Genomic DNA, 25486 nt, shown 5'->3' with positions numbered 1-25486 from the left:
CAGGCCTCATCATGGGACTGAAACTGCCTTGGTCGCGCTGGTTGATGATCTCCTGAAGGCAGCCCTGTTTAGGGAAGTTTTTAATCTGTGACATTTTAATGTATTTTAATATTTGTTGGAAGCCGCCCAGAGTGGCTTGGGGGACCTAGCCAGGTGGGCGGGGTACAAATAAAATAATAATAATAATAATAATAATAATAATAATAATAATAATAATAATAATAATAATCCTGACCCTCCTTCTCCCTGGCATCAGTGCCAGATTTACATATAAGCTGAACAAGCATATAAACTGAACAAGCTCTAGCTTAGGGCCCCACTCTCTTGGGGGCCTCCTAAAAATTTAAAGGGGAAAAAACTGGATGTACATTTCCAAAATATAAGATAAAAAAACAAATAAAACAAAATCTACCTACAGCAACTGTGTTTTGTGTTGTGTAGGCTCCTAGGATGTAATAATAATAATAATAATAATAATAATAATAATAATAATAATAATTTGTTTGTTTTTCGTAAAGCCACGCTTCCTCCGACCGTGCTTCTCAAGACGAAATCTCCGCTATACGACAGCACTCGTGGAACGAATTAATTTCGTCTTGCGAGGCTCCACTGTATAGCATATATTCAACACCAAAACCAGCAACATTTTGTTGTTGACAAAACTGCTAGAAACTTTCTACTCGTTTCTGGCAGAATGATTCCCTAACAGAAAGCTCAGAGGCAGAAAACTCAGATTAGCCAACGCAGGGATGATGTAGAATAGGAGAGACAGAGGGGGTGGGACTTCATTTGGAGCAACGCCATTATTTTCGGGAAGCTGCCTTCCTTTGTATCTCTCTGTGAACGATGGAATAAATTACTTGGTAAGAACTCCTTTTGTTTATCTGCTAACTGGCTGCCACCAGGGGAGGGATCGGGTTCCCAGAAGCCAGACACCTGCCTGCTTTGGCCTGGCGGGGGCAGGAATGGAGTCTGGGGAGTCCCAGACCCAAGACGGGCTCCCTGACCCCTGGGCCAGGAGCGCCCCACGTTCTGGGTGAAGGCGAACATGTGCAGAAGGACCCACAATAGCAGAGACAAGAGAGAGAGAGTGTGTGTTCTTCCTCCTCCCCCTCGTCTTTTTTCTCCTGCTTTGACTCTCTCTTTTAAAAAAATACTTTTACGTAAATTTTACAGTTTTATCAGTCACAATCAACATTATTTCAAAAACGAAATACAATATAATTCCCCAACCCCCTCCACCACCACCCCGAGACTTCCCTCAACTTCCTTTTCTGGTTCTTAAATATTTGCTTGCCCTGCTTGTTTTAATTTACCTTAATATTACAATCTTTAATTTAAATATTATTATATTCTTAACCTTTTTATAGCACACATATTTTCATATTTCCTCTAACTCTTTATTATTTTCCAGCTTTCACCTCTTAATTTCTATGTTATTAATTGTAAATGGTTAGTCAAACCCTGCTAGTGAGTCCATTTCTTTATAGTTTTTCTGTCAGTTCATTCGTACCTCATGTTAGGAATGCTTCAGGTTCTGTTCGTCATGGGATATGAACACGCCGAACCCGGAAGTACTGGAATGGGTTACTTCTGGGTTCGGGGGTTCGCGCATGTGCAGACGCACAAAATGACATCACGCACATGCGCAGAAGTGCCGAATCATGCCACGCACATGCGCAGACGCGGATCTTCAGGTTGCGGACCTTTCAGGTTACGAACGGGGCTCCGGAACGGATCCCGTTCATAACCAGAAATACCACTGTATAACATAAATGGTTTCCAGTCTTTTTTCAAGTCTATGTTGTCCTTGTCTCTTAAGTTTTCCAGTTAACTCTGTCATATTCCATCAGTTTTTCTTGCCATTCTTCTTTAGATAGTGTCTTGTTGTCTTTCCATTTCTGAGGTAGTAAAATCCTAGCTGCCGTTATTGCATACCATAAATAACTTCTTCATTTCTTTTGGCAAGTCTTGACCTGTAACGCCTAAGAAAAATGCTTCTGGCTTTTTAAACAAATGTGCTCTTCAACATTTTTTTCATTTCATTATAAATTATTTCCTAAAAACTTGTGATTATTTTGCAGTTCCACCACATATGAAAAAGTGCCTTCTTTTTCTTTATACTTCCAACACTTATTGGAGCTCCTCCTGCTTTGACTCTCCACCATCCCTTCCTGCTCCCCCTCCTTCCCCTGCAGGCTACCAGCCCTGCGACCCACAGGTCATCTGCAACCGGGTCAGCCATGTCCAGAGCTGCCTGGAGCAGCTGCAGGAGCTGGCGTCGAAGCGACGGCAGGAGCTGGAGGCGTCCCGCCAGCTGTGGTCCTTCTTCCAGGAGATGGAGGAGGCGGAGGCCTGGGTGCGCGAGAAGGAGCGCATCCTGTCCTCCCCGTGTGGCTACGGCAAGGACCTCAACAGCGTAGCCAAGCTGCTCAGCAAGCACAGCATCCTCCTGGGCGAGCTGGGTGGGCGCCGTTCCCTGCTGCAGACGGCCATGCGCCGGGGAGAGCAGGTCCTGCTCCGCAGGAAGGGCACGCCGAGTGCAATCCAGGAGAAAACCCGCGAGGTGCGCCAGCACTGGAAGAAGCTGGAGGAGCTGGCGGCCACCCACCTGCGGAAGCTGCAGGAGGCCCTCGGCTTCCACCAGTTCAGCGCCGACACCGAGGACCTGGTGGTGTGGCTGCAGGACGCCTACCGCCTGGTCTCCAGCGACGACTTTGGCCACGACGAATACTCCACCCAGTCGCTGGTCAAGAAGCACAAGGGCGTGGCCGAGGAGATCGACCAGCATCGGGGCACCGTCCTGGCACTGCGCACCCAGCTGGCTGCCCTGGCGCCTGAGTACCATGAGCTGGTGGACGTCCAGGTGCGCATCGTGGAGGTGGAGCAGCTGTACGGGGAGGTGGCTGAGGTGGCTGTCCTGCGCCGCCAGTGGCTCCAGGACGCCCTGGCCGTCTACCGCATGTTTGGCGAGGTCAACGCCTGCGAGGTCTGGATCGACGAGAAGGAGCAGTGGCTCAACCGCATGGAGGTGCCCCAGAAGCTGGAGGACGTGGAGGTGGTGCAGCACCGGTAAGGTGGAGGAAGGGGTGGACCCTGGCCCCATGGCCGGGGGGAGGAAACGGGATGGGGGGGCAGGTTGTTCAGAGAAAGCCGGGCTGTGGTTCAGGGGGCAGCACCTGCCTGGCATGCAGAAAACCCTGGTTCTGTCCTCTGGCACCGTCCCTGCTGCTGCTGCCCTTCACCCTGTGGGAATGTTCAGGGAGGCAGGAGAGCATATATTGTTTATTAATATTCTTCCTAACACGTTAGCAAGTCCCTTTACTCAGCAGAGTTTCACATTCCCCTTTTAAACGCACAGCAGATGGCTGGTTGCAGGCTTGTGCAAGCCTCTCACTATTAAGTTCCTGGCAAGTTCTTATATCCCTCTTAAAAGAATAAACACGCCACAATCTTGTGTAAAGTATATAAAAGGAGTTTACTCACATCATCAGTTCCCAGTTGGATCCCTGAAGGCAGACTTAGTTACAAAGTATATACATGTGGATCTATCCCATATATGAATAATCCCAGTGTCCTCTGCTGTCCTCTGTTGGCCATGGGCCGGTTAGATGAGCCCTGTGGGCCACTACAGACTCATGGGCCTTAGGTTGCCCACCCCTGTTCTATCCCATATGGGGATAATCAGCATCTCTAGCTAAAAAGCTGCTCCAAAGACAGAGGAAGTCAAAGAGAGAGAGAGTGCTGCGTGCCTTGTCCCTTTTGTTACCTGGACAGGTAAGGTCATGCAAGAGGAAGGATGTTCCAGCCAGGAGGAAACAGGAAGCTTTCGACTGGCTGGACCAAACATCCCCTTGCATGTCCGTTCTAGGAAAACAAGGAATGTTGTACTTGACTGCTCCTTATGCATCACATCCCACAAGTGGATGGATATGGGCTAAGGTGATGGGCTTCATATCTCAATGGGTTTCTGGAGGGTTTTCTGGAGGGAAGGAGAGCCAGAAAATGCCCCGATGGGATGGAGGAGCAGAGCTGGCCTCTGGGAACGACACCACAGCCACCTCCTGGGATAGACTGGAAGGCCAGAGCTCCTGGGCTGGGGGCTGCCCTGCTGCCATCTTTCTGCCCCCCTTTCTGTCCTTGGCTCCTGAGGCAGCTGCCTCCTGATGGGTCTCCCTGCTGTCTTCCTCCACAGGTTCGAAAGTCTCGACCAAGAGATGAACAGCCTGATGGGCCGGATCCTGGACGTCAACCAGATAGTGCAGCAGCTGGTGGACGGGGGCCACCCCAGCTCCTCTGAGGTCCGCTCCTGCCAGGACCACCTGAACAGCAGGTACAAAGCATCCCTTGCGCTGAAGGGCGAGGGCTGCTCACTGGAGCATGTGCAGAGTGCCCTAAGAGAAAGCTCAGCCAGCCTCAGAGATCTGAGCGTAGGGCTTTCCTGACTGGGGGGCCACTGGGCTTTCTGTAGCCCAGATGTGGGTATGGCGGAGTCCCCTCCCCCTCCCCCCGCAAGCAGAGTGCCTTGGGTCGGGGCTGCAGGAGGGATGAGGGAGGTCTGTCCTCGGAGAGCCCCCTGCCCGCCTCTGCTCTCTTTAGAGGACTGTCCCCTGTCCCTTTGCCACCTCCACCCTGAGCGGCCTCAAAAGCAGCCACCTCTCATTTGGCTCATTGCTGTTTCTTGTTTGGCTGCAGCCCTGAGGGGCTCGTCGTCCTACGAGGATAATTGGTTGTCCGTCCACCCCCCACCCCCTTCGCTGCAGCAAAATGTCACAGTGTCACTGAGCACAAAAGGGCACATAGGACCCCTCAGGGAGCCATCTCTCTCTGTCACCCGCCTCTCCCCTTGCGAGGACCCTGGAGTCGGGCCTGCTGGTGGAGAAACGCTGTGTGTGTGTTGCCTTTGCAAGCATCTCCCCAGTTCCCAATCCCCCCCCTTCCTCTCTCTTTCCCCTTTCTCCTGAGTGGGGCTTAAACCAAAGACCCCCACAAAGCTGCTCACAGGTCCCCAAAAGCTCCCAGCCCACAGAGGCATTGACTTTTGTGGACTGTAAAAAGAGGAGAGAGAGAGAGATCATTTCTGCCAGGCTCCCCTGCTCTGGTTGCTTGGAGGCCATTCCAACTCGCCAGAGGCGACTAGGTGAGAGTCTGCTGACCAGCTTTGCCTGATGCCCTTGTGCTTGATCCCCTTCTTGATCAAGGGATGGAAGGAAAGGTTGGGGCTTTTGAGTTTGGAGAAAAGGTGCGCCTGGAGAAAGTGGAGAGAGGAAAGTTTTTCTCTTAACTCTAGAACTCAGGGACATCCCATGAAGGTGGAATGAATGAATGAATCTTTATTTGCGCCAGCCACCGGCCATAGCAATAAAACAACAATACAGTATACAAAGAATAGAAATAAAAAGTCAGTTATATAAAATACCTCTTAGGGTTTTGAATCAATAGTCAAATAGTGGACCTTATTCTGATTGCCCCAGCTAAAAACCTTGCCACCTTTGCTGTCACCTGCTCATCTTGATCTGCCAAGAGAAAGGACACTGGGGCAGTGGCTGAGCAACCCGGAGTGGACAATAACCTCATTCCTCAAGTCTTTATAAAGAGTGCAAGCCAGGAGAGCATGCACCACCGATTTGGGACATAAGCGTTTTTTGTGTGGAATCTGTTGGAAACGTCCCTCCAGTACAGCCGAGGGCAAGACATTCAATCTTGCGAGAGTAAAAGCGCGTCTGTATTTTACGATTGCTGGGTTATGCAGATAGGGTGCCGGAGAGTCGAAATGGGAAGGTGGGAGATAGCCATGCCATGGGCAGAATATCCTGATTGTGGCCAATATCCTGATTGTGGTGCTTGATATCATTTAGGTGCTGAGAAATTAGACTGTTTGCTTTACTAAAACTCAAAGTGAGTAGCTGTTGTGGTGATAAACTGCAAGAGTGAAGTTTTTGATAGACAATTTTAGTCCAGGCACTCTTGTGACAATCTTGCAGCACTAGGGATAATAGACTGGGGGGATTTGAGGTTAGGCAAAGCCAAGAGATAAGTGTCCTACACCAGATCCGTAATTCTACCGAGGGAAGATTAGCCTCTAGGCGCAATGATGTATTTTGGAAACAGGGTGGTACAGAGACAATTTGCCTTAAGAACTTTGATTGGACAGCTTCCGTAGATCCAAGGGGCAACCCATGAAGGTGGATTTTGCAGGGATAGTTCATTCCAGGCTTCCTCAAACTCGGCCCTCCAGATGTTTTGAGACTACAATTCCCACCATCCCTGACCACTGGTCCTGCTATCTAGGGATCATGGGAGTTGTAGGCCAAAAACATCTGGAGGGCCGAGTTGGAGGAAGCCTGGTTTATTCACACAGCGTAGAGTTAAACTGTGGAACTCCCTGCTGCTTACTCGGATGGTTTTAAAAGAGGATTAATCCAATGAATGGAGGAGGAGAGGGCTTTACTCCACTTCCAACCATTGGGGGAGGCAGCCATGCTTTCTGTGCTGGAAGTCCTGGGAGAGCTGCTTGAAGAAAGCCCCATGGTTTGGCCCCTGTGGGGTCCGATGGGCCCCCTTTGGCCTGATCCAGCAGGCTCTTCTTTCCAGGTGGAACCGGGTGGTGGAGCTGGTGGAGCACCGCAAAGACCACCTGAACTCCATCCTGAAGATCCAGAACTACCTGCTGGAGTGCAACGAGATCAAGTCGCAGATCCGGGAGAAGCGGCGAGCCGTAGAGTCCACGCAGTACAACAGCGGCGACCTGGGCAGCGTCCTCTCTCTGCAGCGCCGCCTCTCCACCATGGAGGCCGCCCTGGTGGTCCTTGAACCAAGGCTCATCGAGCTGCAGCAGGAGGGGGAGCTGCTGGCCAACACCCACCCAGGCCAAGCCATGGACATCCTCCTGCAGTTTGAGGAGATCAGCGAGGAGTGGGAGGCCCTCAAGAGGACCCTGCAGGGCTGCGAGGACTCGCTCACGGTGGCCAGCAGGTCAGCCAGGCTCAGAGCGGGGAGAAGGGAGGGTCTCCTGCCAAAGCGGGCAGAGGGGTTGGGGTCCTGGGGGGGGAGTCCTCAGGAGCAGGGGGAACTGAGGCCTCTGGAGAACATCTCAACCTACCCGAACCCTGAGATCATCTTCTGAGGCCCTTCTTCATGTGCCTCCTCCTCAAGAGGTGCGGAGGGTGGCAACACAAGAACAGGGCCTTTTCTGCAATGGCTCCCTGTCTGTGGAATTCTCTCCGCGGGGAAGTTCACCAGGCACCTTCAATATATACCTTTAGGTGCCAAGCAAAAACGTTCCTTTTTAACCAGGCCTTTGGTTGACCTGATGGACATCTTATACCCTTTTAAAATATGGCTCTTTTTTGGGGGGGTGTTATTGGGTTGTTGTTTTAATTTTGATTGACAATCTTATTCAAAGTCAGTAAAATAAGTTTACTCACATCAGTTCACAGCTGGATCCCTGAAGGCAGACTTAGTTACAAATATGTACATGTGGATCTGCCCCATATGGGGGAATAATCCCAGTGCTTCTGCTAGCTGAGAGCTAACAGAGCAGTCCTAGCTAGAAGCTGGTCAAACGAAGAAGGGAGTCAAAAAGAGAGAGGTGTGCTGTGTGACTCGTCTTTTTGTTACCTGGACAGGTAAGGTCACACCCACCTTCTATCACATGCAAAGGAAGGATGCTCCAGCCAGGAGGAACAGGGAGTTTCGACTGGCTGGACCAAACATTCCCTCGCATGTCTTCTCTAGCATTTCAAGGAATGTTGTACTTGGCTGCCTCTCACGGGTCACATCCTGCGCCAGCCCAGGTGTTCCCTGACCCCCTCCTGCCCCTCTCCTTCCCTGCCAGGCTGCAGCAGTTCATCCAGGACCTGGACAGCTTCCTGACGTGGCTGGTGAAGACGCAGGCGGCCGTGGCCTCAGAGGAGCTGCCGGGCAACCTGGCGGAGGCCGAGAGGCTGCTGAACCACCACGCCTCCCTCAAGGAGGAGATCAACCGCTACGAGGAGGACTACGCCAAGATCCAGGCCGTCAACGACGTGCTGGCGCTGGAGGAGGCCGACCTGCCCTACCTCTCCCTCCAGCAGTGGCTGCAGAAGCTGGACGTGGGCTGGAACAAGCTGCTGGACATGTGGGAGAACCGGCGGGAGGTCCTGGTCCAAGCCCACATCTTCTTCCTCTTCTTGCGGGACGCCAAGCAGGCCGAGGTCTGCCTCTACAACCAGGTAACGCTGGGCTCCCAAACACACAGGGCCGGGGGCTTTGCAAACAAATCAATCAGAAGAAATGTTATTGCGTTTATTTGCTGCATTTAAATCCCGCCTTTTTCTCCAGGAGCTCAAGCTGCTGTGCCCCGGCTAATGGATTGAGGTTGAATCCTGACAAGACAGAAGTACTGTTTTGGAGGGGGGACAGGGGCTGGCTGGGTGTGGGGGACTCCCTGGTCCTGAATGGGGTAACTGTGCACCTGAAGGACCAAGTGCGCAGCCTGGGAGTCATTTTGGACTCACAGCTGTCCATGGAAGTGCAGGTTAATTCTGTATCCAGGGCAGCTGTCTACCAGCTCCACCTGGTACGCAGGCTGAGACCCTACCTGCCCGTGGACTGTCTCGCCAGAGTGTTGCATGCTCTGGTTATCTCCCGCTTAGACTACTGCAATGCACTCTACGTGGGGCTACCTTTGAAGGTGACCCGGAAACTGCAACTAATCCAGAATGTGGCACCTAGACTGCAGCCCCACCAGCAGGGCTGTGCTCCTCCTAGCATCGTTTGCCTGGGGCTGATGGGAGTCCAAAACATCCAGAGAGCAGCAGGTTGGCCAAGCCTCTTCTGGGGCATTGGGAACGGACAACAGCAAACTCAAGCCCTCCTGCGTTGAAGCCGCTGGGTAGAGATGATTCGGGCTCAGCTTTTCTGAGCAGCAAAAGCTCCTTTTGCAGAGATTTAGCAGGCGGCTTTCAGGCCCAAGTAGCAAGATTTAGCTGGCTGCTTGGGACTTGCGGTTTGCAAGGAGGCCGTTTATCAATCAGCTGCTAATTGCTGGTGGGTAATTGTTTGCCTTTTCATTCCCATTAATTAGGCGTTTGGGTCAGATGATGACCAGCAATTACAGTTAGTCCTAGGTTCTTTGTACAGAGGCTGTTAACTGTCAAATCACGGAGGAAATCTTCTGAGCGTCACAAAGGGGGAAGTTCTCCTCTGCAGCCCCCTTGGAGAGGAGTTTTGCAAGAACTTCGCAGCCTCCATTTTTCAGGAGGAGGAGAATGTCTGAGCTTGGACGTTTTAAGCGGAGGTTGGATGGCCATCTGTCCTGGGTGCTTTAGTTGAGATTCCTGCGTTGCAAGAGAGGGTTGGACTGAATGACCCTTGGGGTCCCTTCCAACTCTAAGATTCTATGACCTGTGGTTTCTAAACAGAAGTCATCAGCTGGGTGGGCGCCTTAGCAGTCATCTAGGGCTGGATCTACACACAGGGGGGGAACGCTATAAATAAGACATAAATTAAATGGTTATAGCAAAAGAAAAAAATACTCTATGTAAAATCACATAGACAAAGTTTGGTGCTCTACAGTGACATCTGGTGCTGCATGTTTATAATGCAGTTATAGCATTGTAACATGGCTAATGTAGCTGAGTCCTATGTCTTGCAAGCAGCTAATTACCCGGTACATTTTTAATTAATTTCCTAGTTTTTATTCCCCCCTCCCCAAACACTTGCAGAAAGAGTAAATGTCCAAGAAATAGAATTTTAAAATTTATGTTGCTGCTGCTGCTGCTGGGAAAAGGTGAACACCTAATAATAATAATAATAATAATAATAATAATAATAATAATAATAATATAATATCCTGTTCCCCGGACCAGGACTCAAGGTACCTCTCAACACAAATAAAATACTAAAAGCTAAAAAGTATAACATTTTATTTATTCATTCAGTTTTATTATATTTATTTGTATACTGCCCTATGCCTGTAGATAAAAGGTAATCAGAGTGGCTGGGGGGAGCCAAAATAATAATAATAATAATAATAATAATAATAATAATAATAATAATAATAATGTCACAGAATCATAGAATTGTGGAGCTGGAAGGGATCTGCGGGTCATCTAGTCCAACCCCCCTCTTGCAATGCAGGAATCTCAGCTAAAGCCACCCAACCTCCATGTAAAAACCTCAGAGGAAGGACTCTTAATAGAATTAAAAACAATATAAAAATAAATCTGTTAAAATACAGATAATAAAAACATCACAGCACTATTAAAAGCCCTTTCCTTAAAAAGAAAAAAGTCAGTTCCCAAAGGCCGAAGGTCAGAACGAAACAATCTTCTCCTGCCGGTGGAAGGAAAGCAAGGAGGGAGCCAGTCTGGCTTCCCTTGGCAGGGAGTTCCACAGTTGCCTGGGCGGAGCCACCACCAAGAAGGTCCTTTCCTGCATCCCCACCAAGTAGACTTGCGAGGGTGGGGGGACTGAGAGAAGGGTTCCCCCCCCCCCAAGATCCCAGGCAGTTTCGTAGGGGAGGAGATGGTCCCTCAGGTATCCTGCACTGCCTCTGGCAAGCAAGGAAATTTCAGCAGCAGGCCAGAGATTTCAGGCAAGGGAAGCAGCCACTGGGGTTGGCTGTTGCCAGCTGCCCTGCCCAGGCTTTGCTGTTGCTTGGTCCTGCCTGCTGAGGGCGCTGCAGGGAGGGGGGCCCTGGGGGGCCCAGGGCCGGATTGAGGTTTGATGCGGCCCTCAGCTCCTGAAGGTAATTGGGCCCTTTCTATGTCCAACTGTCCTTTGTCAACAACTAAAGGCCACTGTTTTTTGTGTTGAATAGATGCTATATGGCAATTTCTGGTCCTAATAGGTATCTCAAGCCATTTGCACATCACAAAAGATGTATTGTATCAAAGTAATTGTTGATCTGAAATACAATTAAGAAGAAGTTCATTAATAGTGAAATAATTATGAAGTTCTAACTTAAAATGATTTTGGATTCATAACAAACTTAATGTAATGCAAATACATTGGCATTTGGCAAGAACAAAAGTTCCTTTAGAAACACAATTGACAGAGACTCATAATCTAGTCTCTAGGGCAGGCACCCCCAAACTCAGCCCTCCAGATGTTTTGGGACTACAAATCCCACCATCCCTAGCTAATAGGACCAGCGGTCAGGGATGATGGGAATTGTAGTCCCAAAACATCTGGAGGGCTGAGTTTGGGGGTGCCTGCTATAACATGAAATAATAAGAGGTGTAAATGTATGATGCAAAATACTAATAATGATAAATAGCAGAATGCAGGCACCCTATATATAGAAAGGAGCAAACGGGGGATATTTGAGGGAGCAGGCGAGCCGGGGGGGGGGGCATGACTTACATCATAGGAGCCCACACAATGCAAAATGCTGTTGCTGTGGGTAGGTTTTATTTTATTTGTTTTTTATCTTATATTTTGGAAATGTATATCCAGTTGTTTCCTTTAATTTTTTTGGCGGCCCCCAAGAGAGTGGGGCCCTAAGCTAGAGCTTGTTTAGCTTATACATAAATCTGGCACTGGGGTGGCCCTTCCGGAGGAGCCTCGGCTGCCCCCTCTCCCGTTGCCCCCAGTCCCTCCGGCCGTCCCTGGCTTTGCAAAGCGGAGCTAAACGGCGCATCCTTCTGCCTGGGCGCATCTCAAAGGCTCATGGCTCCTGCAGCCGCCTTGCTGGCTGCACACGCTCTCATGCACCATTGAGTCGGCTTGGCTGTCGCTTTGCAGCTGGGGCTCAGCGGGAGCTGGCGCCAAACGCCGTGAAGCTGCCCAGGGTGGCAGGCGGTCAGGGTGAAGCTGAGAGCGCCTCGGGGGTCGCCCGTCCCTCAGTTGTCTGGGGCTCAAGGGGCACCCTCCCCCCATCGCCACCTTTAGCCCAGACACCTTACTATTAAAAATTTAGCCTCTTCCACCCCCAGCCCTAGATGCCCCAAAGGGGCTCTGCCAGTCCATTAGCTGTCAGTCCATGCATTAACCAGTTGGAGCCCCCAAAGACACCCTTAGGGGCAAGAAGGGGATTCCGACTGAACCTCCGGGAGAAATTTCCGATGGTGAGAGCCGATCTGCGGTGGAACGGACTCCCTCCGGAGATCGCCTCTCCTTCCTTGGAGGTATTTAAGCAGAGGTTGGATGGCCACCGGTCAGGGATATTTTAGTTCCATTTCATTTCACTTTTATTTGTCTTCTGCCTTTCTATATCCCTTCACACAAGGCAGCTGACAGCAAAGATCACACACCTATTTATCTGATCCGGTAGAAGAAAGTATTTGAAATAAACAACTTATATCAAATAAAGCAATGTTCAATAACTCATTAGCATATAATAGCAAACAGCAAAATTAAGCAGTTTGCACTTAACAGTTACATGAATGACTAAACTATACTCAATAAAAAGAACTGCATAAAATATCACAAAACATACAAAACCATATAAAGGGATCAAATTGAAAAACAAGGACCCACAACTTGTAAAATTATTTTTAGTTGTGATTCCTGCATTGCAGCGGGTTGGACTAGATGGCTCTTGGAGGTCCCTTTCAATTCTCTGATTCTATGAATGCCATTTAGAATCCTCTATTTGCATGGGTAGGTCCTTCTCCCGTGTATCTGAAGGCCTCACAGCAGACTTGCAGGACCCCAACATCGCCAGCCCTGCTGCAACCTGCTTGCCCTGGGAATCTGGGCCTCTGTTCTTCTGCTCCTGCCTTGCTTACAGTGGTTCCCACCCCAGTAGCTGTAGGTAGGAGAAGTGGGGGGCAGCTGCTTTTCCCCTTTGGGTAAGCGCCCTGAGCCCGGTTTTTGGCTGGGAAGGGCGGGGTATAAATAAAAATTTATTATTATATTATTATATGAGACGTGGGCATCCAAGTGCCCCTTGGCATCCTCACTGCCGCCTGCACAGGGCAAGGCAGCAGCTGTGGCTAGCCTCCCTCGGCACAGATGGCCTCTGCATACGCATGAGAAGCGGGGAGGGGGGCCAGGCAGGCAGGGAGCCCCTGGGATCATGGGGGGGGGAGGCACAGAGGGTCACGACCAGGGCAGGAGCTGGGGGGACTCCTGGGTTCTCTTGCCATGGGTCTTTTCAGCTGAGAGAAAGGGCAAGCCAGAGGTGCCATGGCAGGCGTTAATGATGCGCAGCCTAGAAAAGGGGGAGAGAGGGAATGTTGTTGCCCTTTCTCCCAACACAAGAACTCATGGATGTCCAAGGAAGGTGACCATTGGAAGGTCCAGGACAGATAAAAGAAAGTCCACCTTCACACAGAGTTAAACTCTGGAACTCCCTCCCACAGGAGGCAGCGATGGCACCACCCTGGGGGGCTTGAAAAGAGGATGGGACAAATTCCTGGAGGAGGAGAGGGCATTTTAGGGCTCCTAGCCAGGATGGCTCTGCTGTGCTTCGGAAATCCCACTTTCTGGAAGCAACGGGAGCGGAGAGTTGCTGTTGAGCTGAAATCCTTCCAGGCTTCCCATCGTGGGCATCTGGTCGGCCACTGGGGGAGCAGGTGCTGGACTACACAGGCTCCTATTGCGCTCTTAGAATCTTAGGTTGGTGTTGGAGCAGGAGGTTTTGGGATGTGATTCTTTCTCATGGATCTCAGCAGTGTCGGATTGACGTATAAGCTAAAGAGGCTCTAGCTTAGGGCTCCACTCTCTTGGGGACCGTTGCCCATCCCAGGCTCACAGGAGGGCAGAGCTAGCTGGTGCCTCAGTACCTCCTGGCTCGGTCGCCCCCGAACACGCGGCACAAAGCCACCTGCAGCAGAAGAGTCTGTTGCCGCACTTCGACTGAGGGGCGGACTCTTCCCCGGACTCAACTCTCGGGCCCCGGACTCTTGGCCTGGCGTCCCTGAGAGCCCGGCGCCTGGGTGCCCCGTGCCCCTAGCACCTATGAGTAAGACAACCCTGTTCAACACAAAAAACAGGGGCAATTTGTTGTTGACAAAGGACAGCTGGACATATCAAGGGCCCCATTACCTTCAGGAGCTGAGGGCCACATCAAACCTCAATCCGGCCCTGGCCTAGTCTGTGTTTATCACAGGACCCTCTCCTATTGCCTTTCTCTATCTGCTCTTGGTATTTCGTTGTTTTTCCATCTTTGAGCTAGCAATATCCTAGCCGCTGTTGTGTCATACATGAATAGATTCTTCTTCTCTTTTGGCAAATCTTGACCTGTAATGCCTAGTAAGAAAGCTTCTGGTCTCTTAACAAAAGTTATCTTAAACATTCATTTCATTTCATTATAAATCATTTCCCTTTTTGGGGGGGTTATTTTACAGTTCCACCACATATGGAAAAAAGTACCTTCTTTTTCTTTACATTTCCACCACTTATTGGATCTTGTACGACATTTGGCCAAGTTAAAATAGCAGTAGACTCGGGCCGATGGAAACCCTTGTCTCTTTTCTTTCAGGAGACCACCCTGGCGCACACAGAGTTGCCCACGACGGTGGAAGGGGTGGAGAAGGCCATCAAGAAGCACAAAGACTTCATGACCACCATGGACCTCAACATGCAGAAGACCACCACGGCCCTCAAGGCGGGCGAGAGCCTCATCCGCCAGGGCAACATCTATGGCCAGAGGGTGAAGGAGAAGATGGACGGCCTCCGGGCAAAGTAAGGCACCCAGGGGGGACCCGTAGGGTGCTGAGAGCCTTAGAAATATGTATATTTTAAGATTAGAGTCACAAGCGCGCAACTGCTGGTTGCTGGTCATCATTAAGGGTTCTTGCAGATCTCTTGGAGCACAAAATATGTCTGCCTGAAAGTGGCTGCAGGAGCAGGGGGCAGAATTAGTTAAACTGTGGAACTCACAGCTGCAGGAGTCGCCAATAGCCACCAACCTGGGTGGCTGCAAAAGAGGGTGAGACAAATTCACGGGGAGAGGCTGATCCGTGGCTACAAGCCAGGATGGCTCTGCTCTGGCTCCACCTCCACAGCTTCTCTCGGGCTCAGATCCTGCGTGTGGGTTTTCCCTAAGGGGCACCTGGTTGGTCACTGTGAGAAGAAAAGGGTGCTGGACTAGGTGGGAGCCCTTTGGCCTGATCCAGCAGGCTCTTCTGGTGCACTTAATTCACTTCAATTAAGAGACAGAGAACAAGACTGGACTGCACTGCAGGGTTTCTTGTAAGCAGTATATTTATTTATTTATATTTAATTTCTATACCACCCTATGCGAGAAGGTCTCAGGGCGGTTCAAATAAAATATCAAATACACAAAATCAAAATAAAACCCAACAACCCAATAACACCCCCCCAAAAAAACCAGAGTCAGCATTTTAAAAAGGGTATAGGATGTAGATCAGAGATAAGCAGACTTTTCCAGCAGGGGGCTGGTCCACTGTCCCTCAAACCTTGTGGCGGGGCGGATTTTTTTTTCTTTCTTTAAATGAACAAATTCCTATGCCCTACAAATAACCCAGAGATGCATTTTAATTAAAAGCACACCTTCTACTCATGTAAAAACACGTTGATTCCCGGACCATCCACAGGCCGGATTGAGAAGGTGATTGGGCTGGATCCGGGCCCCGGGCCTTAGTTTGCCTACCCATGATGTAGATCAAGTCAGGCAAAAGCCTGGTTAAAAAGGAACGTTTTTGCCTGGCACCTAAAGGTGTATAATGAAGGCGCCAGGCGAACTTCCCTGGGAAGAGCATTCCACAAACAGGGAGCCACTGCAGAGAAGACCCCGTTCTCATGCTGCCACCCTCCGCACCTCTCAGGGAGGAGGCACACGAAGGAGGTCCTCAGAAGATGGCAGGTTTGCCCCCCATAAGCCACTTTCCCTCCTAGTGTTGCATCTCTTGGCCTCACCTTCCAATCTGCAGGAAAGGTGTAAATCCCTACTGCAGTTTATTTCTCCCCTCCTGGCATAGAAAACATTTTGCAGGGCAAATCCTAAAATGTTTAAAAACTTGGGGGGGGAGCAGTTTTCCTGCCCCCCCAAAAAAACTTGAATCTGAAAGATCATCAGCCCCTCTATTCAGTCCCAGTTTCCTCCATGAGCACCTGCTGCCTCCCTTGCCCTCAAACAACCTTCCCAGCCCCACCTGGAGGTGCCAGGGGTTGAACCTTGGGTTCTTGGCATGCAAGGCAGGAGAGCTATGGCCCTTCTCTTAAAAATGAAGCCAAGATTCCAGTCCTCATGGGTCTGAATCAAGAGATGGTTTCAAAAGGAGTACAGGAAGAAGCAGTCTTATGCTGAGCCAGACCATTGATCCTTCTAGCTCAATATTGTCATTGGCAGAACAGGGTCAGTTACCTATTGGGAACCCTTTATTTAAATTTGCAGCATGAACTGTGTTTGGCGAGTGAATCTTGGTTAGAGAGCAGACTTTGCCTGCTGCAATCACACAGGCAAAGAGAAATGCTTGTAGGTAAGAAAATAATAGAAGTTGTTTATTGTCAGAAATGCATAACTTGGATGTGGGAATGTTCAGGGAGGCAGGAGAGGATATATTGTTTATTAATATCCTTCCTAACTTGCACTAGCAAGTTTCTTTACTTAGCAGAGTTTACATTCCCCTTTCTTACATGCACAGCAGATAGCTGGTTGCAGACTCGTGTGAGCCTCTCACTATTATACAATTCAGCCTGGCTCAGATTGAATTGTATATTCCTGGTAAGTTCCCTTTAATCCCTCTTAAAAGGAGAAACACACGACAATGTTATTCAAAGTCAGTAAAAGAAGTTTACTCACATCAGTTCACAGTTGGATCCCTGAAGGCAGACTTAGTTACAAATATGTACATGTGGATCTACCCCTTGTGGGGAATAATCCCAGTGCTTCTGCTAGCTGAGAGCTAGCAGAGCAGTCCTGGCTAGAAGCTGGTCAAATGAAGAAGTCAAAAAGAAGAGAGAAGGGTGCTGCGTGACTCGTCCTTTTGTTACCTGGACAGGTAAGGTCATGCCCACCTCTGGTCACATGCAAGAGGAAGGATGCTCCAGCCCAGGAGGAACAGGATGTTTTCGACTGGCTGGACCAAACATGTCCCCACGTGTCTTCTCTAGCATTACAAGGAATGTTGTACTTGACTGCTCTCAGTGGATTACATCCCACATTGGATAGGAAGAACTCCAGGGTGAACTCTCATCTTGAGGTCTGAGAAATAAGAGGGAGGAGGAGGAGGAAGTTGTGAAACCGGATGCAACCGGAGAATATCAGTCTGACATCAAAGAGACAAAGAACTCAGCCCAAGAGGTTAAGGGTACAGGGATTTGCAGGTCCCTAATGCTATCTGTCTGAACCCCACTTCTGCAAGCTGGGTTGCACCCAGACCTCCAACAGTTGCCTACACTGACTGGCAGCAGCTGTCTGGGGTTTCAGACGGTGCCATTCCCAGGCCTGTTGTGTAGATGCTGCCAGGATCAGACGAGGTGCTCTATCACGGAGCTTCAAAATGAACCATGGAAATCAGCCACAAAGGATCCCTGACTATTTGGACATTTCTATTTATTGTGTCCAAAGCACTTGATTTTCTGGGGCATTATGCAAAAGTTGTGCCCCCCCCCATGCCTGTTTGTTTGTGTGTGTAAGATCATAGCAAGGTCCTGCCCCTTGGCTACATTCTAGATTCCAGTTTTGTAAAAGCTGGGCTTGTTTAAAAGTTGTCTCTGGGCCCATTGCAGCCTAATAATAATAATAATAATAATAATAATAATAATAATAATATTTATTATTTGTACCCCGCCCATCTGGCTGGATTTCCCCAGCCACTCTGGGCGGCTTCCAACAAAAATCAGATACAAAAATATTACACATTAAAAACTTCCCTGAAAAGGGCTGCCTTGCACCTGTATTTGAAAAGAAGGTGAACCTCTGGGGTAATCTGGGCTGCTCACTGCATATACTTCTCATGGGGGGGGGCAGGAGAAAAATAGTATTATCTGCGGGGGGGGGGGGGGGAGACCACAAAACCTTTCATGAATAAGAACAAAGTCAAGCCCAATTTCCCTCATACAGCAGAGATCAGTCATGGAAATTTGTCTCGAGGTCTCAGAATATTTGGCGGGCGGGGGGAGCAGAGAAGGGGCTTGGGATTTTGAAAACAACTGCCACTGCCATGTGGAGCCAATTAAGGCCCCCGCCTCCCTTTGAAGTCTCCCTTTCTGAAGGACCAGCTGCTAATTTCGCCTGACGTTTTAATTGGTGTCAAATCCTTAATATATTTATCTGCTCCAGATAGATAAACCAGCTCAGTGCTGTGTGTAATTGTTATTTGAGCTTAAATTGGGGTGGGGGTGGGGATGCCGAATATTGGAATTACGGCTATATCTCAAATGCGATGCCTGATGCTCCACATCTTGCCTGGCATTTTTTTCTGGGATTTGGGGTGGGGGGTGGGGAGAGTGAGTCAGTCCCTCTCCTAATGGAAGTCACGCATGTGAGCAGCTTGCCTGGGCCCAAACTCACAAGATCACGAGCTGCTCGCTCGTTTCAGCTGCCACTGGAGGAGAAGCAGAAAGGCTGAGCAAAGCTCAGAAGTGCTCTGGATTCGAGGCGCCATGAGGCAGCCCTCGCTCAGCCTCACTGCTCCTGGGTGGAGTCTGTGGGATCTGGTCCATGTGAAGGAAGGCTGTGATTTTTGCTGGTGGCTGGTGGGATCCTACAGACTGTATGTGCCAGAAAAGAGGGCCTCTTGTAAAAATACATAACTTAAGCCATGTTAATTTTCTCCAATGCCAATAGTCGTGTTTGTTTTATGACTTCCAAGAGCAAAGTGATAATTTTACAGGGAGCCAGGCAGAGGGGGGCCTTCTCGGTGGTGGCACCCGCCCTGTGGAATGCCCTCCCATCAGATGTCAAGGAGATAAACAACTATCTGACTTATAGAAGACACCTGAAGGCAGCCCTATTTAGGGAAGTTTTGATGTCTGATGTTTATTTGCACTTTTAATATTCTGTTGGAAGCCGCCAGAGCCAGTCAGGCGGGCAGGATATTATTATTTATTATTATTATTATTATTATTATTATTATTATTAATTTATTTATTTCTCCAGTTCTTAATTTTACTACATTTATACCTCTCCTCTCCACCAAGTTCAAGGCTCTCCCTCGCCCCATGTTATCCTCTCCACATGGTCTGTGGAGGTTGGTTAGGCAGTGACTGGCCACTTAGGTTACATCCAGGGAGCTTTCTGGCTGTGGGGATTCGAACACTGTTCTCTCCCAGACCCTGGTTTGACATTCTAACCACGGCACTGCAGTGGCTCTTTGCAAACTGGCCTCCGTAGAAGAGCTTTGGGTAGCCTGTTCAAGAGGTGGAACTTTACCGAACCAGAGGGGCAACCGCCGGCTCCTTGGTCGCTGGCCAACCAAGCAGGAGGCGGTGAGGTTAGACCTGGTGAATGAGTCATGAGGTCTCAAGTCCACTGTCCAACCTGGGCTGAACTGGGGAGCCCAAAGCAGTGGCGTCTTTTCATGGGATTGTGATCTAAGGAGGTCCAACCTGAACCTCATTGGATCTTTCTTCTCCATGTTGGGTCACCCATAACAAGAGGCCATGATGGCCACCAACCTGGCCATCCAGATGGAGCCTCCATTTCTAGAGGCAGTGTACCTTGATACCAAGATGCTGCTGTCCCTGGGCGGTCCCCATACTGTCATTAACGAGAGTGAGAATGAGGCTTGGGCGTGTGAGAGCTCTTCTTCCTCTCCTCCCTGGCCACCCCCACTGGCAGCCCCCGCCTGACCCGTCTCCTTCCTCTTCTTCCTCCCCAGGAGCCAGCGCAACTTGCAGCTCGCCCGCACCTGGATGCAGCGCCTGAACGACCATCTGCAGCTGCAGCACTTCCTGCAGAACTGCCACGAGGTAAGGGCCCCCGGGAGGGGGTGGGGAGGGGCATGGCATTCCTTCCCATACTTGGGGTGCATGGAACAGTGTGGGGCATGAAAGAGGCACCCGGCCACCCTTCAGGAGTGCCCTAGAAGGGGGGAGAGCGCAGCCTGCGTGCTGCAGTGAAGATTAAGTGGAAGCCTTCCCCTGAGAGGCTAGTCTTCTAGGTGCAGGGAGGCCCTTTTATTTTTGCATGGACATTCAAACATGTACATACCCCTTTCCCATGCTCACGGTCTGTGATGACATCAACCCAGATGGGTTTGGAAGAGGATCGGACAGATTCGTGGAGGAGGAGGAGAGGGCTATTGATGGGTCCTAACCAGGATGGCTCTGTTCTGCCTCCACTGCTAGCCAGTTGCTGGAAACCCCAGGAAGGGAGGGTGTTCTTGGGCTTGTGGGTTTCCAGTAATGGGAATCTTGTTGGCCATTGGTAGGAGACTGTGGAGACGATGGCTGGGGAGGCACCAGAGAAGTGTGTGCCCCCCTCCCTTGGTGGAAATGCAAGCTTCTTTTCCCTCCACAAGGATTCCAGCTGTCATCCAATTTGCATTTTTGGCCCCGCCCACTAACACATCTCCATTTCTCCCTAATTAAGGTAGCTTTCATGTTCCCAGGGTGTTCCTCAGTTGTGCTAATTAATCCTGGGTAGGCACACACTCCAGGTTAACTATGTGTCCTGGGGGAAGAGGCTGCAGTGGCAGAGGCATATGCCCCCCCCACAGTTTGCACCTGAACGTGCCCACCCAGGAAGCCGTGGCTCCGTGTTGCAAAGGAATGTATTGCTCGGTTCTTGAGGGCTGGGCAGGAGGGCAGCTGCCCCAAGGCCTGGGGGCCCCGTGGGAAGGGTGGGGCTGAGGAGTTGGTGTAGGTGGGGCTGGATCCTGCCCCTTTGGCCTGCAGCCTCCCTATCTGGTGCACACTGCGCAGTGTTACACCCAGGAGGCAAGCATTCCCACAGGGGCTGCTCTTTGTGCTCTGGCTGTTCTTCTGGATTGGGGCCCTCTTCCTTGGGCTTCCTCGAGGAGGATGCTCATGCTAGTGAAGTGTGCCTTGAGAGAAACACAAGAGTCTGACGGATCAGGCCAATGGCCCATCTGGTCAGGGGGTCAAGCAGGGGTCTGAGCACAAGAGCCTCCTCCCCCCCCCTGTGGTTTCCAGCAACTAGTCTTCAGAAGCCCCGTCCTCTTGAAATCTGCACCCCAGGGGCTTTGGGGTGGTGGGGATGTTGCCCTCTTAGTTTTAAATTTTGTTATTTAAAGCCGTTGTCCACTTATTGACCCGGGCTGGACTCGGTGGGCCCTGGGAGCCTCACGTGGACGTGTCCTTCTGGCTGGAGCCAGCTGCCGTTTGAAATTGCCTCCAAAGGGAGCTTCCAGGGGTGGAGTTTGCGCCTCTGCTGTTTGAGAAATGGGCTGGAGAGGAGCAAGGGCGATGGGGGGGGGGAGAGAGAGAGAGAGAGAGAGAGCGCAGCAGCAGCGGCGGCGGCAGAGAGTGAGGAGGCTGCGGCTCAGCCTGCAGTAATCAAAGGGAGGGAGGGAGGGAGCTCCTCCTCCCCCCCCATCCTCCTGGCGAGGGGTCAACCGGGCCGGGCTCGTCCCTCCCTGCAGCTCTGACCGTCCTCCCGCTTCCCTCGCGGTCTCTGGACGGGGCTCCCTCTCTTCTGCCCCCCCCCGCGCCCCCCACCTGCAGTGACCCACTTTCTCTGCAGCGCTCCGAGGCGCGCATCCCCAGCTGCCCCCCGCCGCGCTCCTCGGCGAGGTTGGAGGAAATGTTCCTGGGGAGGAGGCCTTCTCCCCCAAGAGAAAAAGGTGGTCCCCCCTCCCCACGGGGGTGAGGCGCTGACTTTGCCCTCTAGGCAGGGGTGGGGGGGAGACGTTTTGAAGGGCTGCCCAAAAGAGCCAAGGCTCGGAAGTTCGGGGAAAGGGTTGCCTGGTCTTGGTGGGGGGGGGGGGCGCCTTGGTTTGACCCGAAGGGCAGCCAAGCCGGGCGCAGGGTCTCAGCTTTCCCGCTTCCTGCGCCTCCCTCCGAAGGAGAGGACCCGGGCGTCCGGGCTGGCGGGACTCCGGAAGGCTAACTGAGGTGAAGCGGGCTCGGGCGCACGTGAGCGCGCCACACTCGCCGCCCCCATCCCACTCCGCTGGGGGTGGGACCCAGGCGTCCGAGGCCCGGCCGCGCGCCTCTCCCCTTTGCCCATTCCCGTCGTCCTCCCTCCCTCCTTCCCCGGTGACGCGCTCGGAGAAGGGAGGGAGGCGCTCGGCTCGCCCGCTGCAGCATCCCGGGCAGGTCCGGAGCGCGGGACTGGGAGCGCGCGGGGTGACCGGTTGCGGGGGTCCTTGTAGGCTGGAGGGGGGGGAGGCTGGAGGCGCGCGCCCTGCGGCTGCGGCGGGAGGGGGGAGGCGGCCGAGCGGAGGTGGGGGGCTTTCCCCCCTCCCGCCGGCCGGCTGACGCGCGCCTCCCCCTCTCCCCTGCCCCCCTCCCTCTCCGCGTGCAGCTCGATGGCTGGGTGGCCGAGAAGGAGGCGCTGATGGCCGGCGAGGCGCCCCCCCGAGACAAGGACGCACGGCACCAGCGGGCGCCCAAGCGATGGCTCCGGCACCGCGCCTTCATGGCCGAGCTGGCCCAGAATAAGGAGTGGCTCGCCAAGATCGAGAAGGTGAGTCCAGCCCGCCGGTTTCAGCACCGCCGTGGATTCAGCACCACGGACAGCGCCGCGACTCCGCGCCGCCGCCGCCGGGAACCTGCCGCCCGAGGCCGGAGATGGACGGATGGCATCTCTCCCCCCCCCCCCAGAAGTGCTTTCTCACGATTCACTTCCCCCCCCCCCAGCAGCGCGTGCATGCGCGTGCCTCTCTCCCCCTCTGCACGTGTTGATGTACACATCCGTGCTGTGATGCTAAGCCCCCCCCCAGCCCGGGCTTTCTCCCGCCCCCTCCTTTCAGATCTGCAGTTCGGCCTGTGTCTGTTGAGATGCGCTGGGGTGCGCATTTGCTCCCCTCCCCCTGCCAAGCAGCACCCTTTCATCTCCTTCCTTGGTCCCAGGGTCCTCCTGCCCCCATTAGGGTCCTGGGTGGGTCAGACTGGGATCTCCCCGGGTTTCCCCTGGTTTGAAGGGCCCTTTTTTTGGGGGGGGGGTGAGAGTTGATGCTTTCTTCCTTGATGTCTGGCCCCAGGCCTCATCCAGCTCAACCACCAGTGGGGCCCAGCTCCAGAGCTTCTCTCCCTCCCCAAGAGACATCTTGACCTAGGGATTCAAGGGTCCTTGTGATGCCCTGGTTTGTGGAGGAGGCACAGAATTGGGGGGGGGGGTCAGCCTGGAAGCTAAAAAAGCACATGAAGCCCTTTTTTGAAATTTATCTGAACTGTTTTAATTTGTGTGGGTCCCAGTCTGGGGAAATGTGATATAAATGAATAAATGATATGATTTGATAATGATGAGAGTTGCCCGAGGCCTCAAGACATCCACTTTGCTCAGAGAGATGCCCTTTTGTGGAGGTGGAGAGGAATTTCCCCCTTGGATCAGTGGGTCAGTGAATGCTTTCCTTCCCCTCTGCTGCCTTTACCTGTGGGACGTGTGTTTTTGTGGGCGTCTGGGGTCATTTCCCCCACCTGAGGCCCCTGGAAGCAGTTTTCCTGCTTTCTCACTAGGGCACTTTGTGGTCTGGTTGTGTGCCTAGATCTGGGGCGCAGGGCGAGATGGGGCTGGGTGTGTGGCCCTGCTTTGTGGCGAGGAAGTTGCTTGAGTTCTAGATCAAGGAGTGTTGGGTCTGGGTCCTGTCAGTCGTGGCCCTTCTGCTTGGAAGGCAGGTTGTGGTTAATCAGTGGTGAGTGAGCAGCACTCTGCACGTGTTCAGGAGTGCTTTTGTCATTGCTCTCATTGAGCTGACTTCAGACTGTGTCCCCCCATACAGTGGCAGCCGTGACCCCTGATGCCTGAGTTTTGGGGGGGGGGGCCTTGTTTGTTTTGGTACAGAGAAGCATCCGTTGTTGTTGTTGTTGTTGTTGTTGTTGTTGTTGTTGTTGTATGATGTGAGCCCCAGATCAAGGGGTCCTGCTCAGACAGAGGTCGGCCATCTCAGTGAGGACTTAGCTACTTGGCATTTAACTGCCTCGGGACCAAGGTTCGTTCTGGAGCTGGTTCCTGGCTCAGATAGAACCTGGATGCAGTTCTCATGGGGGGGGGTTACCATTCTGCCCCCTTGAGACTGAGATTTGGAGGGAGGCAGCATCGCAGCCATGGCTTGGGCAGGGGCGGACTTTAGTCATACGATACCTTGAGTAAGGACAAAATTTTGGGCCCCCAATAATTTCTTATTTTCATGCCCCCCCTCCCTCTTGTCTTCTGCTCTGCGCCTCTTTGGCTTGGACCCCTGTGCAGAGCAACTGCCCACAGTGCCCTAAATCTGGCGTTGGCTTGGAGTGACCTGGGAACTGCCTCCTTTCTGACCTGCTTTCCATCAGCTGGCCCTCGGATGACCCTGTTGCCTAGGAAAGACACCCCCCTGCGGTTCTTCCTGAGACCTTGCAGATGGACTGACGGTCTGTTTCTGTCCAAGGCAGCTCTCCATCAGGCCTCGCTCTCCAGCCTAATGCTGGAAGGAAGCCTTTGTGGCCCTGAGGAGGTGGTGTGTGTGTATGTCTCTTCCTGGCACCAAGGATTTCCCTCTTTTTCCGAAGCACCAGATTTAGTGGGTTTGCAGAGCAAGGAGTTTCCACCGCGGTGGCACCTTCCTTGTTAAGAAGTTCTTGGTGTGTTATCCGGCCTGCCATCCGGCCATCTGGCCCAGGGTAGCTGAGGGACGATATTCCCTCATACAAACCTGCCTGGGCTCTGAGATCTCCAGGAGAGGCCTCTCTCTCTGTCCCGCCACCTTCACAGATCCACTTGGTGGGGACGCTGGAGAGGGCCTTCTTGGTGGTGGCTCCTTCCAGGCAACTTTGGAGCTCTCTCCCTGCAGAGGCCAGACTGGCTCCCTCCTTGCTGTCCTTCTGCTGGCAGGTGAAGCACTTCTTATTCCAACAAAAAAAAAAATTAAGAGAGAAAGGGGTTTTAACAGTGCCATGTTGTTTTCAATATCTGCCTTTTAATAGATTTGGTTTTTTATTAGAGTCATGTTTTTAACGGTCATGTTTTTAGCTTTTTATATTTTAGCTGTGTTGTTTGTGGGAGATATAAATAAATTTTACAGCAGCAATAATGATTTGTCTGTCATTTCTCGGTACTGGTGTTTTTGGTGGCGATGCATTTTTTAATCCTCAGCCGCTGCTTTGCCAAGGTGGGAATCTGATGGTTGTTGGCCTCGGCTTGTGAGTGTGTTTTTGCAGAGAAGCAACGCCTGCGTTCAGGGGGTAGTGAGCAAGCGACTCTCTCCATCTGCGCCGGAGAGGCGGTGGGAGGGAGGCCTGCTGGGGTGACAACTCCTGCAACGTTTGGGGCCTGCTGGGCATTTTCTTGTTGGCAACACGCCACCCTGTGATCTCTCACAGCGGCAGCCCATGCAGATGGCGGCTTGGAGGCTTCTCGGAGGCCCAGGCTCCCGACCAGATTGGGGGAGGGATATTGATCAATCCGGCTGGGGGGTGAGGAGGCGTTAGGGGAGGCGACGATAATTGCCAGGGGATCCGACCAAGAGTGTGGGAGTCTCTGGCT

At 51.9% G+C, this 25486-nt stretch overlaps 1 protein-coding gene across 1 annotated transcript in view; it reads left to right on the top strand.

Moving 5' to 3' along the window:
• SPTBN4 (spectrin beta, non-erythrocytic 4) overlaps positions 1-25486 on the top strand; it is an 85272-nt gene that overhangs the window by 27998 nt on the left and 31788 nt on the right. Inside the window, exons 13-19 of the mRNA XM_033158648.1 lie at positions 2199-3072; positions 4196-4333; positions 6595-6975; positions 7838-8213; positions 14414-14616; positions 19722-19812; positions 22331-22492. Of these exons, the coding sequence (XP_033014539.1) occupies positions 2199-3072; positions 4196-4333; positions 6595-6975; positions 7838-8213; positions 14414-14616; positions 19722-19812; positions 22331-22492 (2225 nt within the window). The remainder of the gene's footprint in view (positions 1-2198; positions 3073-4195; positions 4334-6594; positions 6976-7837; positions 8214-14413; positions 14617-19721; positions 19813-22330; positions 22493-25486) is intronic.

Source organism: Lacerta agilis, chromosome 8 (genome assembly GCF_009819535.1).
Source record: "Lacerta agilis isolate rLacAgi1 chromosome 8, rLacAgi1.pri, whole genome shotgun sequence".
In the NCBI taxonomy this organism is placed as follows: domain Eukaryota; kingdom Metazoa; phylum Chordata; class Lepidosauria; order Squamata; family Lacertidae; genus Lacerta; species Lacerta agilis.
Note: the sequence above shows the minus strand (reverse complement) of the source record. Positions and strands in the feature narration are given on the sequence as shown.